This window comes from Eptesicus fuscus, chromosome 15 (assembly GCF_027574615.1).
Source record: "Eptesicus fuscus isolate TK198812 chromosome 15, DD_ASM_mEF_20220401, whole genome shotgun sequence".
Taxonomy (NCBI): domain Eukaryota; kingdom Metazoa; phylum Chordata; class Mammalia; order Chiroptera; family Vespertilionidae; genus Eptesicus; species Eptesicus fuscus.
This window is the reverse complement of record NC_072487.1, coordinates 39585429-39602604: the sequence shown is the minus strand read 5'-3', so window position 1 is coordinate 39602604 and position 17176 is coordinate 39585429. Positions and strand designations below refer to the sequence as shown.

Here is a 17176-nt window from a genome sequence, read left to right as displayed (position 1 = left end):
TTATTTCGCAAATGTTTCATCCTCGGCATGCAGCCGCCTCAGCGGCCGCGTGTCATCAGAAATGGCTATGGCTACGCGTGTCAGTGCTGACACGCGTGTCATAGGTTCGCCATCACTGGGCTAATAATACTAATCACAGTAGGAAGCATATAAATCTGTATTGGATTCTGTGATTAAATAATCATTTTCTTAAGTTACCTCTTGTAGGAGGTAATTTAGCTTTATGAAAAATACATGCAAGAACCTGCCGAAACCGGTTTGGCTCAGTGGATAGAGCGTCGGCCTTCAGACTGAAGGGTCCCAGGTTCGATTCCGGTCAAGGGCACGTACATTGGTTGCAGGCACATCCCCAGTGGGGGGTGTGCAGGAGGCAGCTGATCGATGTTTCTCTCTTATCGATGTTTCTAGCTCTCTATCCCTCTCCCATCCTCTCTGTAAAAAAATCAATAAAAATATTTAAAAAAAAGAAAAAAGAAAAATACATGCAAGAACCTGGTGTGTTCACTGTGGCTGGGCTCATCCTGCTCCCTGATGTTCCCTCTGCTCCCACCTCCCCTGTGTTCGGCTCTGCCATGCCCTACTCTGAAGAAACAGTCGCCATCTCCCCCAGCAAGTGGGCGGTTTGTGAAGGAGGGTGGCTTGTGAAGGAGGGCGGCATGAGGCCCCTCTTTGCCCCGTTCTCAGAGAATGCCATGGCTCTGAGCAAGAGGTCTGCGTGGACCACAGGCTATGACCCGTATGCTTATAAAATACCACTTATGGAGAAAGCCCTTGTGAAAACCAACATTAAGATGGCTCTTGCCCTGGCCTGTGTGGCTCAGTTGGTTGAGTGTTGTCTCATGCACCAAGGGGTCTAGGGTTTGATCCCCAGATGGGGCAGGTGCGGGAGGCAACCGATTGTGTTTCTCTCTCTCTCTCTCCCTCTCCCTTCCTCTCTCTCTAGAATTAATGGAAAGGGTGTCCTCAGGTGAGGATTAAAAATAAAAATTTAAAAGTAGCTCTTTCTTCTGGATGTTATGGAAAAACTAGAGGCCTGGTGCATGAAATTTGTGCACTGGGGGGGGGGAGGATGGTCCCCCCAGCCTGGCCTGTGCCCTCTCACAGTGCGGGAGCCCCGCAATCAATCAGCCCAAAGTCAAAAGCGTTGGCCCATCCATCCGGGGTTCCTCGATGGATTGCCCCAAAGAGGTAGGCTGGAGCCAGGGGTCCCGTCTCTACGCCTCATGGAGCCGTGAGACCTCCAGCCTTGCCGCACAGTGCTGCGGGACCCCCAGGCCTTGCTGTGCGGAGCCGTGGGACCCGCGCTCTGCGCCGTGCACGCAGTGTCAAGCACCTGCCAACCCACGTGCGCCCACTGTACACTCAGCCTCCTGCTGATCGCTTGTTGCGGCATGAGGTCATCACAGCATTAGGGCATGACAACCACATAGGCTTTTATTGATAGGATACCTGTAGTTCTGGCTTGCCTGCAAAACGCTTCTTAGATGCAGGAGTTGGTGTCATAGATGAAGATTATAGAGGAAACCTTAGTGTTGTGCTGTTTAATTTTAGCAAAGAAAGTCTAAAGTAGAAAGGGTGATCAGATTGCACAGCTCATGTGTGCAAGGATTGTTTGTGCTTCTTTTAAAATCTAGAAATAGCGGAAGACCAAGTTTGTTTGTTTTTTAATCCAGCAATAGAGGAGGTCTAACTTTTGGATGATACAAAAAGGGATTCAGGTGGTTTTGGTTCCACCCAAACACAAAGTGCTTCCCATCTTTCATGCCACCGATACTTCCACATCCATGGAAGGTAGGCCAATCTTAGGTATTACCCCACTTGACAACAAAGGAAAATGAGGTGCCAAGATGTTATTTGAGGCCACTCAAACAGTCTGCATTGGATACAGATTTTTAATAAAAATCAAACAATCCTAGAGACTTGGATTTATTTCAGTATGGATTATAAACTAGGTCTCTTTACCAAGCCAATATACATTTCTTTGTCCTCCCCTCCCCCCTTTCTTTCTGTTATGCTTGTAATGAGGCTTCTAATGAAGTGCTCACCAAAACAAACAAATAAAACCAAAACACCATTCTTAGGATACAGTAAGTCAGGGTCTGCAATTATAGTGTCCCCTGACTTTTGGGAAGTCCCATGCTGCCAGGAGATGAAGACTGAATCAAGGACATAGCAAATGGAGAAGGCAGCAGCAATGGCTGGACAGGCTGAAAAGTGAAACAGCCAAGTGGAAAGCAGGTGGGACTGTGAGTAGGAAAACCTGGGTTCTCCCAGCTCTGATGCTTGGCCCTGGGCATGTCCTTTAACTTCTCTGAGCCCAAGGAAGCCAAGCCTCTCTCAAAATGGAAATTATTAACATCCACCTCATGGTATTTGGTTAAAAGGGTGAATAAATATAAAGCACCCAGTCAAATGCCTGGCACCTGGTGGGTGTTCACTATTATTAGCTCCATCTTTTAGTCCCAACCCTTTTGACTCCATCCTAGAAACCTAAGATTGTTCTTAAGACCAAATAAAATGTTATGAAACCATCTATAAGACTCTAAAGAGCTCCTCAAATGTTAAAGTGTTATTAAGACAGATCTAAGCCTATTACCTTGAATAGAGGTGAGTCACACATAACCCTTCGGAGTTTTTTTTTAATTAGTATTCTTTCCCCTTTAAGTCTTCCCCTGATACTTATTTGAATCATTTTCACCTCATTAAAAACAAATGACTGGGTGTGGTGGCACATATGGCTCTAGGACCTAAAACTCTGTATAAGGATGGGCTTTAGGCTTTGGGACAATATCTGACCTATGAATACCATGCCACTCCTCCTATTCAAGGACACCTTAATTCCAGCCATAAGTTATATCAAGCTGCTTCTGCCTTGCTGTCTTTGATTGCCCAATCTGGAGAAAACCAACATGTTGCCAGAAGACTTCAGCAGCCCTGTGCAAAAATCATGTGGCAAAATAGTAGGGTCACCTGCCAACAGCCAGCACCATCTTGCCAGCCATGTAACGGAGCCACCTCAGGAGGAGGTCCTCCAACCCCAGACAAGCCTGTAGAGGACTGAAGCCCAGCTGACACCTTGATTTCAACGTCACGAGAGACCCTGAGGCAGAGCCACCATATACGTCACTCCCCAAATCCTGATTCACACAAACTGTACGAGGAAACTGTTTTAAGCTGCTCAGTTTTGGGTAACTGGGTAATTTGTTACGCAGCAGTAGATAACTAATACACAGCCCACTCAAAATTGTTGGCTGAGGCTGATTTGAGTTGCATTTCTGCCACTTCCAGCCAAAGAAATTCTAAATAATACATCTGCTCCATCAGAATCAACTGGGATGAGTCTTGGGCATTCTTCTTATTTGTTTGTTTGTTTTTTTAAAGCTCTACAGAAGGTTATAATCTGCAGCCTAGTTTAAAACAACTTTGTTTTATTATGGAATGTTGATATTAACATATAATTATAACCCTACAACTTCAAGTGAACTAAACTCCCTCGTTCCTCCATGATGCACTGTGATAGGACCAGCTATTAGGTCAGTGATGGCGAACCTATGACACGCGTGTCAGCACTGACACGCGTAGCCATTTCTGATGACACGTGGCCGCTGAGGCGGCCGCATGCCGAGGATGAAACATTTGCTGCTCCTGAGGATGAAACATTTGCGAAATAATGTTTTTTCCTCAAAGTGACACACTACCCGAGTTATGCTCAGTTTTTTGGCGAAGTTTGACACACCAAGCTCAAAAGGTTACCCATCACTGCATTAGGTAATGGAAGATTAGATAGGCTTCTCCAACATTAGGGAAACTGGAGGGTCTTTTTCTTTCCTCGACCTCTAATATAGAAATGAGCAAGAAAGATTAATTTTCACCCTTTACTCTTCAATTTCCATCTTGGCTTCACTGTATGGAGTTTCAATCACAGCCAGTTTGTATGAACTATTCCTGGCCATCGGACAATGTGCAACGGATCCCATCACATTCTGTTGCCCGCTGTCCCTCGCCCCTGGTTCTGACATACTAACTCATTTATGCAATATTACACAAATATTTTTCAAGTACATATGAAAAATCCCTTTTACCCAGACAAAATGACACAATGATATGATGTTGACACTTCTACCTCATCCTTACTCATTGATATAAAAACTCAAGATACTGAATTTCCAAACTTGAAACTTGAAAACAAGAGTAAATGAATGGCTAAGCATTTCTTTCTCCCTCTCTCTTAGCTCCCCTCCCCCACACATCCCCAAACACTCAAGCAGCTTCCTATAGCAGCTACACACCAGCAAATCATTTTTAAAAATCTTCTTAAGGAATCCGCACTACTTGTTAGAAATAACCCATTTGCTATGTCCTTAGCCACCAATTGGTAATGGAGTCCAACCACCTACCTGATATTCTAATATCCTAATAATTATCCTCAGTTCCTCTCTCTTCTCATCTCACTAATGGAAACAGCCGCCAAATCTTGTTAATTCTACTTCAGAAGTCTCATAGTCAGACTTTCTTCTCCATTCCTGCAGCCACAGCCTTTGTTCAGACTACCTTCATCCTCTGCCTAGCTATTGCAACAGCCTCTTAATTGGTGGCTTTGACAGCCTTCCTTTACTCCAGTGCTAGCTGTCAGAGTTATCTTTCCAAAGTGTAAATTGTTTCATGCCATTCCCTTGATTAAAAACATTTCATTGACATTGCATATCCTCTAACGTAAGGACACATCATTTCTGTGGTATTCTAATCATGAGAAAACACCAGACAAGCCCAGCTGAGTAGCATCATATGAAAAAAAATGATCAGTACTTTTCCAAAGTGTCAAGATCATGAAAGAAAAAGAAAAACTGAAGAGATATCCCAGGCAGACACAGAAAACGAAGGGAGGTGATAACTAAATAGAATGCCAGATCTTAGATTGACTTCTACAACGATAGAACATTAGTAGGAAAACCTGTGAAATGCATATAAATTCTGTAGCTTAGTTAATGCTACTCTACCAACTTCTTAATTTTGACCATTGTACTATGATTATGCAAGATGTTAACATTAGAAGAAGCTGAATGAAGAGAACATGAAAACTCTCTGTAATACTCTTGCAAGATTTCTGAAGTCTAAAATTATGTCAAATGGTGAATGGAGTCTGGCCAGTGTGGCTCAGTGGTTGAGCATCAACCTATATACCAGGAGGTCATGGTTCGATGCCCAGTCAGGGCACATGCCCAGATTGTGGGCTCAGTCCCCAGAGGGGGAGAGGGGGCGTGCAGGAGGTAGTCGATCAATGATTCTCTCTCATCATTGATGTTTCTATCTCTCTCTTCCTCTCTGAAATCAATACAAATATATTTTAAAAAATGTTTTTAAAGGTGAATGGAAAAGATCAGGGGGAAAAATGCCATTGCATCAAATTCCAATCAACTATATAGGCTTAATGGAGAGGGAGATAGAATGGGAGGATAGGGCTGAGAGAAGGAGGGTGAGAAAGGGGAAGGGATGGGGGAAAGAGAGAAAATGAGTATATGCCTGGCAGGTAACGTGGAGAAGATGTATATTTACAAGATCTCCTATCAGCTCCCTAAACACACAATAGTATGAGCACTCCACAATGTTAAATGTGGTTTGACTCTTTAAAAAATGCAAGCCAGTTACTTCATCTGGTGCTCAGCTGAAAAAAGTGTTCGGTTCCAACACTAGAAAACTGTGCTGATTTTCTGAATGTGACAGAAAATGCCTCCCAATTTTCATCTGCCCCTTCTTCTTTAGCAATAAAAAGTCTGGTTTTTGGGTTGAAACATTGTCACCCAGCTAAAAGAAATTTGATTTTCTCTATTTATTTGATAAAGAGTATAATGAGATAATGAAACCCAGAGCTTTGGTGTCCATCACACAGAGCAAAATCTATCTTGAGGCTTAGTCACCTTGTCCATAAAATAGAGATAATAATAAACTTACTTTATAAAGTTGCTGTGGGGATTAAATTTTTAACTCACAAGGCAAAGCTTTACATTTAGCATAGTAATCTGGCACAGGATATGTGCTCATTAAATATTAGTTCTTATTTAAAGACAGAGAGAAAGTCTAAAATTCGTGGAAGTGGAAGGTTAGTGACAAGACATTCAAGTATAACTCTAACTGCATGCTCCATTAATCCAGTAGTCGATAGTTTTGGAAATGTGAGCTAGTACATGGCTTTCTTTTTCCATTCTAGACTTTACTCCTTTGAAAATTCCTACATTCTCAATATTCTATCCTTCAAATCATTGAATCTTGCCAGTTTCCTAAAATGAAGAAGAATCCATCCTGTGATCTAGTGACTAGAGAAAGGAAGCTGTAAAGGTAAGATACACCTGCATGCTAATGTCAGTCCTCTCCTCAATCAAGAGATAGCTTCACCGGATATACTTTTATTTATTTATTTTTATTGATTTCAGAGAGGAAGGGAGAGGGAGAGGTTGAAACATCAATGATGAGAATCATTGATTGGCTGCCTCTGCACACCCTCTACTGGGGATCAAGCCCACAACCTAGGCATGTGCCCTTGACCAGAATCGAACCTGGGACCCTTCAGTCCGCAGGCTGACGCTCTATCCACTAAGAGAACATCTACAGTCCAAAAACACATGTTAAAAAATAAGGGTTAAAAAAATAAGGACTTTATTTCTAACAAGTAGTGCTGGATTACATAAACTAAATGTGAATTATGGTATCAGCAAGTACATTTCTAATGAAAAAAATTGTAAAAATCTTAATATTTGTGATTACCAACAAAGCATCACAATAGCATCATGTGACAAATCATGATTGCTGGGCTTCTCATGCTTATTTCACAATTTTTTTTTCTTATTTCACAATTTAACCCTTTGCACTCGCTTGCTTTTTTTCTCGATTCCTTTATTCTACTTGGAATTTAATTTTTTAAATACCCCAGATTTTACAAAGTGCGGCAGTAGAATAAAAAACTGGAGTTTCTTTTCATACAAACTTATTTATTTGGATTTTTTTATATTTCAAATTATTGATACATTCAAGAGTAATTTTAATCTCGACATCCGAGTGCAAAAGGTTAATAGTCTTACTTTGAATCACATGTGTGAGGGAAGTGAGGTACCATAATCCTTCAGTACTTAGAATCTGTAGTAGTCTTTATATAGCCTAGTGATGGAAATCATAGGATAAAAGAGCAGGCTTGTAGGGTAGGGGTATTTCGGAAGAAGAAACCCACTCTCCTTATATATTTCTTTGTAATTTTGGCTACAACCTTTGTCATCTCTTTTGTTGTTGTTGATTCAGAAAGGAAGCGAGAGGGAGAGATAGAAACATCAGTGATGAGAGAGAATCATTGATTGGCTGCCTCCTGCAAGCCCCGCTACTGGGGTAGAGCCCAGCAACCTGGGTATGTGCCCTTGACCAGAATTAAACCCGGGACTCTTCAGTCAGCAGGCCAATAATCTATCCACTAAGCCGAACTGGCTAGGGCTGTCATCTCTTTTGATTCTTCCCTTTAGTTATCCCCTATATTCAACTCTGTTTTTTTCTTCCTTAGAAAATACCATCTGGATTTACCTTAATCTCTTCCTTTCACTATTACTGTCTAGCATAAACCTTTATCACACCATTTCAGAATTATTCGAACAACCTCCTCATCTGGTCTTCCTGATAACATTTTATCCCTTGGCTTTTGTTTGATTAAGCATTCTATAATGTAATGCCCAGTGTTCAGAATCCCCAAAAACCCCCCAGGAAGGAGCCAAGACCCGCTGTAACTGCAAGAGAACCTTTATTCGTGCTAGCACGAGCTCTCATCTCCAGCGCTCACCGGGGAAAAAGAGACCCTCTCTCGCCACAACAAAGGCTTTAAAGGGCGTCTCAAGCAGTGGGCAGGGAGAGTGTTTATGATTGGTCAGGGGTAGGGTGAGGGGTCCAGTTACACAAAGGCACACTGGGCAGCTTGCCTAAAGTGGACTGAGTCCACCTCTCTACATTCCTATTGGCAGGTTCATGCAATTGTTACATTCTCGCGGTTTTCTAAGAAAAAGGAGTCATATACATAGTTACACAGGGTGGAGGGTACAGTACATTTTGTGCTGTCCTGCTCTGCCCTTTCTATAATACTACTTTTATCATATCACACTGCTGCTTCAGAATTAAAATGAATCTCCTTGGCTTAGTGATTCACCCAAACTTTTCTAATTTTTAAAGGTTCTAATAATTTTATACCATCTGAATTAGTAAAATGCCCCCCCCCCCCCCCCGCCCCACCACACACACACTTCTTCATATGGGTTATAATCAGATCGGTCTTTGCCGTCTTTGCCTTCCTCTCCACCTGGCTTATGTTATTACTCCCAAACTACACCAAAAATTGTTGTGCTTTCCTGTTCAGAATAGACTTTACCTCTTGGTAACATCACTAAAAATTTCCTTTGGAAACCACTAAACCCTTATCTTCACTCCACAGTTTGGATGGACATGTGACCTAAACCCAGCTAATCAGAGAACCACAGCCCCTTTGGTCACAACAATCAGTTCAACGAAGAGCACACAACTCAAGCTCTTGGTCCAATGAGAGTCCTCAGGGGCTTTGAAGACTTTTAGAAAAGAATAGTGCTCTTTTAGCACTACTAGAAATAGCAACTGACAGATTCCCGATGATATATTTTGAGCCTCTAGCTTTACCTATGCATGATCTTTTCAGTAATAAGAAACAATAAATCCTTCCTCCTCCCCCACTTTTGTCTTAAACCAATTTGAATTGGTTTGCAAAAAGTACTCCCACATCTTTGCCTCTTCAATTAAAGTCATCCTTAGAAATTTAGCTCTATGCCACTTTTAAACCATTCTCCCTTTTCTTAATTCCCATTACAGTTTACTTAATCCATACTATTTTAATACTAAATCTTCTCAATTGTTTAATGTTTTCTAGTTTTGCTTCCCTGTTGTACCACAAGCTTCTTGAGTGCTTGGATCCTGAATTACATTCCTCTTGTGTTCAGAGCACTTTAGAATTTTTCACACGTAAGATGCAGATTGACTGGTAAATTCTTGGATAAGTTACTTTTCTTTAGGAAGTCAATGGTTAGAATCTTAAGAATAAATGAAGTCTGGGCAACCTGTTGCTGATCAGAGTTCAGCTCCTTTGGTAATTTAGTTCCCATCTTACTGATTTAAAAACAAAGATAGCAGGAAAAGGGAAATGATATTAGTGACTATGCTATAAAATCACCCTTCTAGGGCATTTGGAGGGGCCTGATAATAACATTAATCACACTTTTGGGGCATTTGGAGGGGCCATTCTGTGAAGGGAAGGGGAGGGGGAGGGGAGGGGAAGGGAAGGAAGGGGAGGGGATGAAGAAGGGCGGGGCAGGGCAGGGCAGGGAGGGCAGGGAAGGATCTGTGTAAGTGTCTGATGAAGAAGGTGGCTGTGGCTTCCGGCTTGGTCTGTTTGCATATGAAAGGTTCTGGGGATTTGTTTGCTCTCTCTAGGAATTAGCTAGCCCTGGGCGGGGCAGTCTCTTCCCTGTAGAAGTCTTGGGTGGCAGAGCATCAAGAATACAGAAAATGAGAAAACACAGTGAATATATTTCTCTATTTCCCACCTAGATGCCGGTGCATTGTTAAGGGCCACGATTAGATGCTAGTGCCTCGCCAATGGTGAGGCATTGGGGCCCCTGTGCACGTTGGTGGTCTCCAAAGGCAGGTACCAAGAGTTAGGTTCCTGCATTTCCCTCTGCTGCCATCGCCAGTCAGGGCCCGATTAGGATTTTCACAGGTCCCTAGACACTGACAAGATGGTAGTGTTCTTCTCCCCTTACGTAATTAAAAGGAGAAAGTCATTTAGGAAATGAATTAAAACTTAAATTCGGGTGAATTCAAGACCTTCCTTCTAGACTTTGTGAAATAAAAATTCCGAATAAATTCATCAAAGCTTAACTTTTTGTCCTGCTTTTCCCCCCGCTAGTACTTTAGCTTCTTGCCCGTCCCACAATCGAGCAGTCGCAGGCTCTTGAACTCCACCCACGAGGCCGCTGGCAGGTGTCAGGTCCGCACCACCAGGGAATTCCTCCCTCGCTCCGCCCACCCGGCCCTCTGCCCCGCCCCCTGTGCGTGTCGTCGTGACGTCACGCGCTGTCGCCCAAGGTCGGCAGCCAATGAGCGCAGGCGGCCGCGGCCTTCCGTCGTACCCTCGCCTGGTCTTGCGCGCCGGGTCTGGGAGCCGTGAAGACACCGCGGATCCCCGCGCGGCTGGAGGCTGGAGGCCCGAGGCCGGCGGAGGCGGAGCGCGCCGCGAGCAGGGGGCGTGACGAGAGGAAGCCGAACAGCCGCCACCACGCTTTCCTTCGCGGCAAGACGCAAGAGAGCCAGGCTGAGGGCCGCGGCAGCTATGCAGCGACGGCGGCGCCTCTCGCCGCCCGCCTCCCGGCTGCGGGAGGACTGCGGGGGAGGCGGCGGGGGCCGCGGGGGCCGCGACGGGAGCGGGGAGGTGGAAGTGCAGTTCTCCGCCGGGCGCCTGGGCTCGGTCGCGGTGGACTCGGCGGCGGCGGCGGCGGCGGCAGCCACGCGCAACACGGAGGAGGAGGAAGAGAGGCTCGAGCGCGAGCACTTCTGGAAGATCATCAATGCCTTCCGCTACTACGGGTAAGGAGCCCGTGGCGGACCCCAGCCCGGCCCGTCGGGGCGCCCGCTGCGCCCCCGCGCTCGCCCTCCCCCCTCCCCCGGCCGCCACGCCTCCGGGATTCCCGGCCCGGGCCGCCTGAGCTGACCTCGGCTCCCCGAGTCATCCTACCCCCTCTCGGCCCTGCTCACCGTCTGCGGCTCTTGTCTTCTGACCCCAGGATCAGATTAGCCCTCCTGCCTTCCATCCCACGTGAAAGGTTTGGCTGTGAGGCCGGTGGGGGTGATCAGAAAAAATGCTGTGACTGTTTCAGACAGAAGAGGATGGTGGTAAATTAAATTGTCCAGTGCTGGGCACGATGGTTTGTGTTGTCGCTGGTCTCCAAACTCGACAGACGGAGAGCCCACGTTCACCTCCACATGGGATGCGGCAGGACGCATTTTCCCAAACTGTTGCCAGTTCTTGTGAGAACAGCCTAAGATTCCCACCCCACCCCCTGGCGCTGAGGAAGTGCGAGCACATTTGTGGTGAGCGATGAATGATGCGGCTCAGTGTCTTTCACTGGTTGGTGGGTGAAACTAAGGTCGGAAGTGGTCCGGATGTTCTCTAACGTTTGCTCATTAGGGAGGGGCTTGAGGGAAGGCACAGTGAGAGCCACCTTTGTGATCTTTTATTCTGCAAATATGTATCCGATTCTCACCGTGAGCCTGGCGTGGCGGTAGGGCTGTATACTTGGCTAACTTTCTACTTTTCTTCTAGATAGATGTTAAACTAAGCTTAGCCACAACATTTTAATTCACAGATCTGAAAGGGACTTAAATCAACTGGATTTGTAGGCAAAGAAAAGTATTTTATTCGTGTAGGAGGTGAGTCCACTGAGGGACATATTCTGAGTCTGCAGTTGTAATCAAACATGACCTTCCCCGTGAGAAAAATTGTTTCCCTAGCTGGGCTTCTGCTGTGCTTTATGCAAACTTTTTTTATATTGCTTGACTCTGACCTCCCCAAGGGCAGGGACTGAGCCTCATTTATTTTTATGTCACCAGTGCTTGCCATAGGTTTTTGAAGCTCTATTTTTAACAAATAAATAGTAGCAAAGAAATACATGTCATTCCCAAGTCGTCTGTCAATTTGTGAACAGTTGGTAAACTAGTCTATTACTATTCTGAATTTAGAAACTCGCCTAATAAAAAAGCTTAAAGTTGTTCACAATCTGATTACATTTATGACATGAATTTTTGAAGTTCAAAGACTTTTTTTAAAAAAATATCTTTTTATTGATTTCAGAGAGGAAGGTAGAGGGATAGATAGAAACATCAAGATGAGAGAGAATCATTGATCCACTGCCTCCTGCATGCCCCCTACTGGGGATCAAGCCCGCGCAACCCAGGCATGTGCCCTTGACCAGAATTGAACCTGGGACCCATCAGTCCGCAGGTGGATGCTCCATCCACTGAGCCAAACGGGCCAGGGCTGAAGTTCAAAGATCTTGATGACATAATTTACTAACTAAACATAAGGATAGGAACCATGGATTGCATTACTTATAGAGCCCAAAAGGAAGTTAGTAGTATGGGGATTTTATTTAGTATCAACAGAGGAAGAAAGGCAGACAACCAGAGGATTGAATTTGATGTAATTATTGTGCCTGGAAGAACCACACGGGCAGGAGAAGCAGCTGACATTAGATAGCTAAGAGTGGTAGATGCAGAAAAGTCCTGTGCATTTTACTATTAAAAAATCTAGAAAGAATATTGGGAAATGTCTTGGGAATATAATGGACATAATTAAAATGTGTGTGTGTACCCAGTTCTAATATGTTAGGACTAATTTAGAATTGATATTATAATTAGTATCAGATGGACCTTTTTATTGTGGGGGCAGAGAGACTTTGACCTGAATCTAGGACCCAAGTGTGGCAATATAAAAAAGAGCAATTGTGTGCACGTTCTAGTAGTTGTGATACAGTTTTCTGTACTCTCATCCCTCTCCTTTACCAGTATAATGTGGGACTGAGAAAAACTTCATTTTTTAAAAACAATCCTTTTTATTTGTATGTACTCTCTGATGAAACACTTTATATCTTTAGACTGAAAATAGTATGTGATTAAAAATATACTACTTAAAATATCACTGAAAGGATTAGGGTTACAGAAAACATCGTGTAGCAGAAAACACTGGATTGTTACATTCCAACATTTTATGATTTTTCTAGAGTTGCACTGTTTAATACCTTGGCCGATAATTACATCGGGCTAAATTAAAACTTAAACTAATTAAAACTTAATAAAATTAAAAATGCATTTCCTCGGTCTCAAGTAGCCAGAGTTTGGTTTTACTGCTAAACGCCTTTTGTTAATATAATGACATTTAGATGAAAGTCATAGGGCAAGAAATGTCTTTTTATTATTGTTTTCTTTTTCCAGTGGCTTCCAATGTTGTGCTTGCTACAGCTTTTACTTAGGTGACGTTCTCTAAAAATGATTATAGCATTGTAATGCATAGCAAAAAATGTTGTTAGCCTTAAAATACTACTCTTGTTATGAATGAAGATACCTAGTTACATGGAAAATATTACAATTGAAAGATTAGAGATCTTGTCAGAATTGGCCTACTCTTGGAAATAGCGATTAGGTGAGATTTATTTTTTAGAACTGAGATGTAGAGCTCAGTTCTTAGGTGAGGGGATAGGCCTATGAAGAGATGAGTAACTTGCCTAGGGTTACACAACCAAATTGTGATAGCGTCTGGTCTGAAATCCAAAAATCGTTTACTAAAATTTTACCCTTATGAGCAGTGATACTAGTAAGACAATTTTAACTTTGGGTATTTAATAAATACTTTAAATGGATTGAGGCAAACTTTCCTTCTGAAAAGGTATGCTTTCCTGTGTGGAATTCTAGAGTAGTTCAACAGGTTCAGAGGGGTGGGTCAGTGACCTTGGTCCTTGGCTCACAGCCAGCATAAACCCACCTGATAAAAGGCCACTGAGCCAGAGTTGGGGGTCACTACCTAGGCCAACCTTCTAGAGAGAGCTGAAGGTAGAGACACCCTTACAGAAAGATGGCTGCTGACTACTTTCTCCCTTTAGCTGCCAAAAGATGTGGCCTCATTATGCTGATTGAGTTCAGAACCAAGGAGAGTCTGAAGGTTATAAACCATTCCTTTAAAGCAAGCATGTCAAACTCAAAGGCTAACACGGGCCAAATAAATAAGGTTTAAGTTTATGAGAACCGCAAAAAAACCCCAAAAGCTTCAGTTTTCATAGAAACATACGTTTATTTCGATAGAGACATGCTGAATACAAAGGGCTAAAATAAATGAGTAATCATTAACATAAAATAATAGAACATTTTAATAAAAATTAATATTTTTTCTTGAACATTAACTTACCAGACACTGATTACTGCACAGATTAATAAGCGTAACGCAAATAAACCTATTTTTCTTTTCTCCGAAAGTGAAAGATTTTCTGTTGCGTACACCAAACAAGTCAGTACAAGACTAATGGTGTGGCAATCAGCTGCTAAAATATTCACTGCTAGTATTAGTGGAGAAAAATGGTGTGCCTGTGTGTATGGCGTCTAAGGCGCCTAAGGGAAATGAATGCAACATGATTATAGTAATCAGTCATTAGTGAACATTGTAGTTCGTTATCAATAACTAGTAGCCCTGTGCACGAATCTGTGTGCCAGTAGCTCGCTGCTGCCCTCCTGTAGCTCTCCACCTGCTGCCCCGCCCTCCTGTAGCTCCCTCCACTCCCCCCCCCCCCAATAGCTTGCTGCCCTGCCCCCTCCTGTAGCTCTCTGCCACCCTTTGTAGCTCGCTGTCCCACCCTCCTGCTGATTCGTGGTGATCTGGTCATTACGCTCCACGGAGTAACGACCATTTGCATATTACATCTTTATTATATAGCGTTATGTGTAACAGGGTATTGTAAAAATTAAGTTACAAAATTTTTATTAAAACGTTTCTTGCATACCATTATATTGGCTGAGCCACAAAAATATTAGTTGGGCGCCACATGGGCCTGTGGGCCACGAGTTCGACATGCTTGCTTTAAAGTAAGATAGGCAAACTTTTTTTAAAAGATTAGGCAATGAATATTTTAAGCTCTTGGGACTAGGTGGTCTCTGTTACAACTATTCAACTCTGCCCCAGTATGTGAATAAGTGGGCATGGCTATGTTTCAGTAAAACCCTTTTTACAAAAACAGACCAAGTAGCCAGGGGTGGGGACGCATGTATTGCCACCCCTGTCTTAACACACACACTAAAAGAATTGTCCAACACACTCAAAAAAGAGCGTGGAGGCTCTGGCTAGAAATAATGATATTGAAGGGTCTTAGGATTTACAAACTGGAAACACAAGTAGGCAAAAACTCAGGTGTGCTTCAAAAAGGAAAAAAAAGTTAAAGAGTTCTTATAGTAAAATGTGCATTTTTGAGAATAATCAGTCCTGTATTCTCTGCACTAGGATTGGTCCTGGTTGTGTTAGGCAGTCTGGATGATGGATGTCAGGTGGCCTTGATACATGAGTCCTTCATAGAGTGATCATGTATATCCAGTCATTACTGCAGAACTGAAAAGTTCAAAATTTTAAGTTCCAGGCTGATTAAGACAACAATAAAATCATTTCCTCAGACTTCAACCTAACTGATTTTAGTAATTTCATAGCTTGACTATATAGTGACTTCATTTTATTTCTTCACTCTATTCCTCATAATGTAAGCATTTCCAGAATAGTGAGGCTATCCCCGGTTATAATGGTAGAGTAAGGATTGGTTTCTTCTCAGCTTTGGTAAAACCTCACTTCAGAGAGTCACTGTGGGTATATGTTATGGATAGCTTGGCATACTATTAAGTAACCAAGGGTTAAGGGATATGCCACAGCTCATCCCACTCTGTGTACTTACATCACTTCTGTAACAGGAATTGACAGCAAATATGTTCGGTTCTTCTGACCAATCCATAACTTCCTTCAACTCCCCTGCTATCATGGAAATAAGTAGTCTTCATGGAGAACAAAAAGTGGCACCTAGGTTGCCTCACTGAACATTTATGGATTGTTTTTTACATGTGGTGAAATATGGAGGTTAAATAGTGACAAAGATGAGACTTGTGTTTTAGAAGAATTCATCTGATGGGGAGGTTAGGTTGGGAACTGCATTCCCAGGTAGCAGGCCTCTCAGTAATCGTTGGGAGACATAATGAGGGCCTGAGCTAAAGCATTGGGAGAGGGGTGTAATTTGCTGATAGTTTTATGAAGGAGAATCAAAAGGATCTTGTGCTTAATTGATTGTGTGGGCTATGAGAAGAGGCATTTTAGGATGACTTGTTAGTTTCTGACTTGAGTATGGTATGCCACTCATCGATATCAGCCATGTAGGAAAAAGTACACGTTTTTTTGATGGGCCGTAATAAATTCATTTTGGATATGTTGACTTTTGAGGTATAGTGAGAGAATGATTGGGGAGCACCCAGTGTCCAGGAATACTAGGAATTAAGTACTAAAAGACTACTTAATCTCTTGACAGTAAATTGTAAACTGTTGTAACTCTGCAATAAATCATGCATGGTCTTAAATAGTTCAGTTAGTGTCATACTCTACTGCTGGAAATAGAAATTGGTACAATCTTTCTGGAAATCAGTTTGTATCAAGAGACTTAAAAGTACTATCCTTTCTGACCTGGTCATTCTTTGGGGAATTTGTGGTATTTTTTTTCTACAATATAGACAGATTTGAACACAAAAATTTATCATATGGGCAAGCGAAAGTATCTAGAGGCCCAGTGTTTGAGAAATAGCTAAGTAAATTTTGGTTGCATAAGGTGAAATGATGAACTGTCATTGCAGTCATTTGCCATATAGTCATTTGAGATCCTTTTTCTGACCTGGGAAAATTCCTCTAATAAGGATAAAGACTTACAAATGCTTCTAGAACTTGAATGTGCATATAGATAATTGGAAGAGCTTGTCAAAAGGCAGATTGCATTTCAGTAGGTCTGGTGTAGGGCCTGAGATTCTCCATTCCTAACCACTTCCAGATGATCTGCTGTTTTGTGTGCTACCACATTTTCATGAGAAAGGTGCTAAATGACTTTGTCTTAAACAACAAAACAGAAATATGCCAACAAGTTAGAAGTGGTTGCCTCTAAAAGAGGGATTTATACTTGTAATTAAAAGGATACTTTTACTTTTAAGCATTTTTCATATTTTCATTGTCAACATAATAGTTTTATAAATTAGATATGCCTACTATATTTAAGCACTTAATGACTTGGTTTAGTGGCCTGAGTTTACTAAATCTCAATGGATGATAGCTTCTATACTCATTGTCATCACTGTTGTTCGTGTTTTTATATATGAGACAGTGGAGGACAGAGAAAGCAAGTAACTTGCCAAGGGTCACATAGTAAATAGGGGACATTAGCTGGATTTCAGTCCAGATCCGTTTGATTCCAGAGCTCACTATTATACTGTCTGGAGGGAGATGGAGGAGCAAAAAAGCAGACATCAGTGCAACCAATCAGTGTCAACTTGATCTTTTCACATCGCCTCTAACCTC

The 17176-nt window shown here is 42.7% G+C and overlaps 1 protein-coding gene across 4 annotated transcripts in view; it reads left to right on the top strand.

Annotated features, from left to right (window-relative positions):
- Positions 1-10168: 10168 nt before the first annotated feature.
- The window catches only part of CARNMT1 (carnosine N-methyltransferase 1), a 43382-nt gene continuing 36374 nt past the window's right edge, over positions 10169-17176 (top strand). Inside the window, exons 1-2 of one of the 4 annotated variants that reach the window (XM_054727223.1) lie at positions 10569-10632; positions 10923-11136. Coding sequence is in view for 1 of the 4 variants with exons in the window: in XM_008142070.3 (XP_008140292.1) it covers positions 10379-10632 (254 nt within the window). In the remaining 3 variants the exon portion in view is untranslated. Of the gene's footprint in view, positions 10633-10829; positions 11137-17176 lie in introns of all 4 variants that reach the window. The other 3 variants (XM_054727222.1, XM_054727221.1, XM_008142070.3) reach the window with 3 other exon arrangements.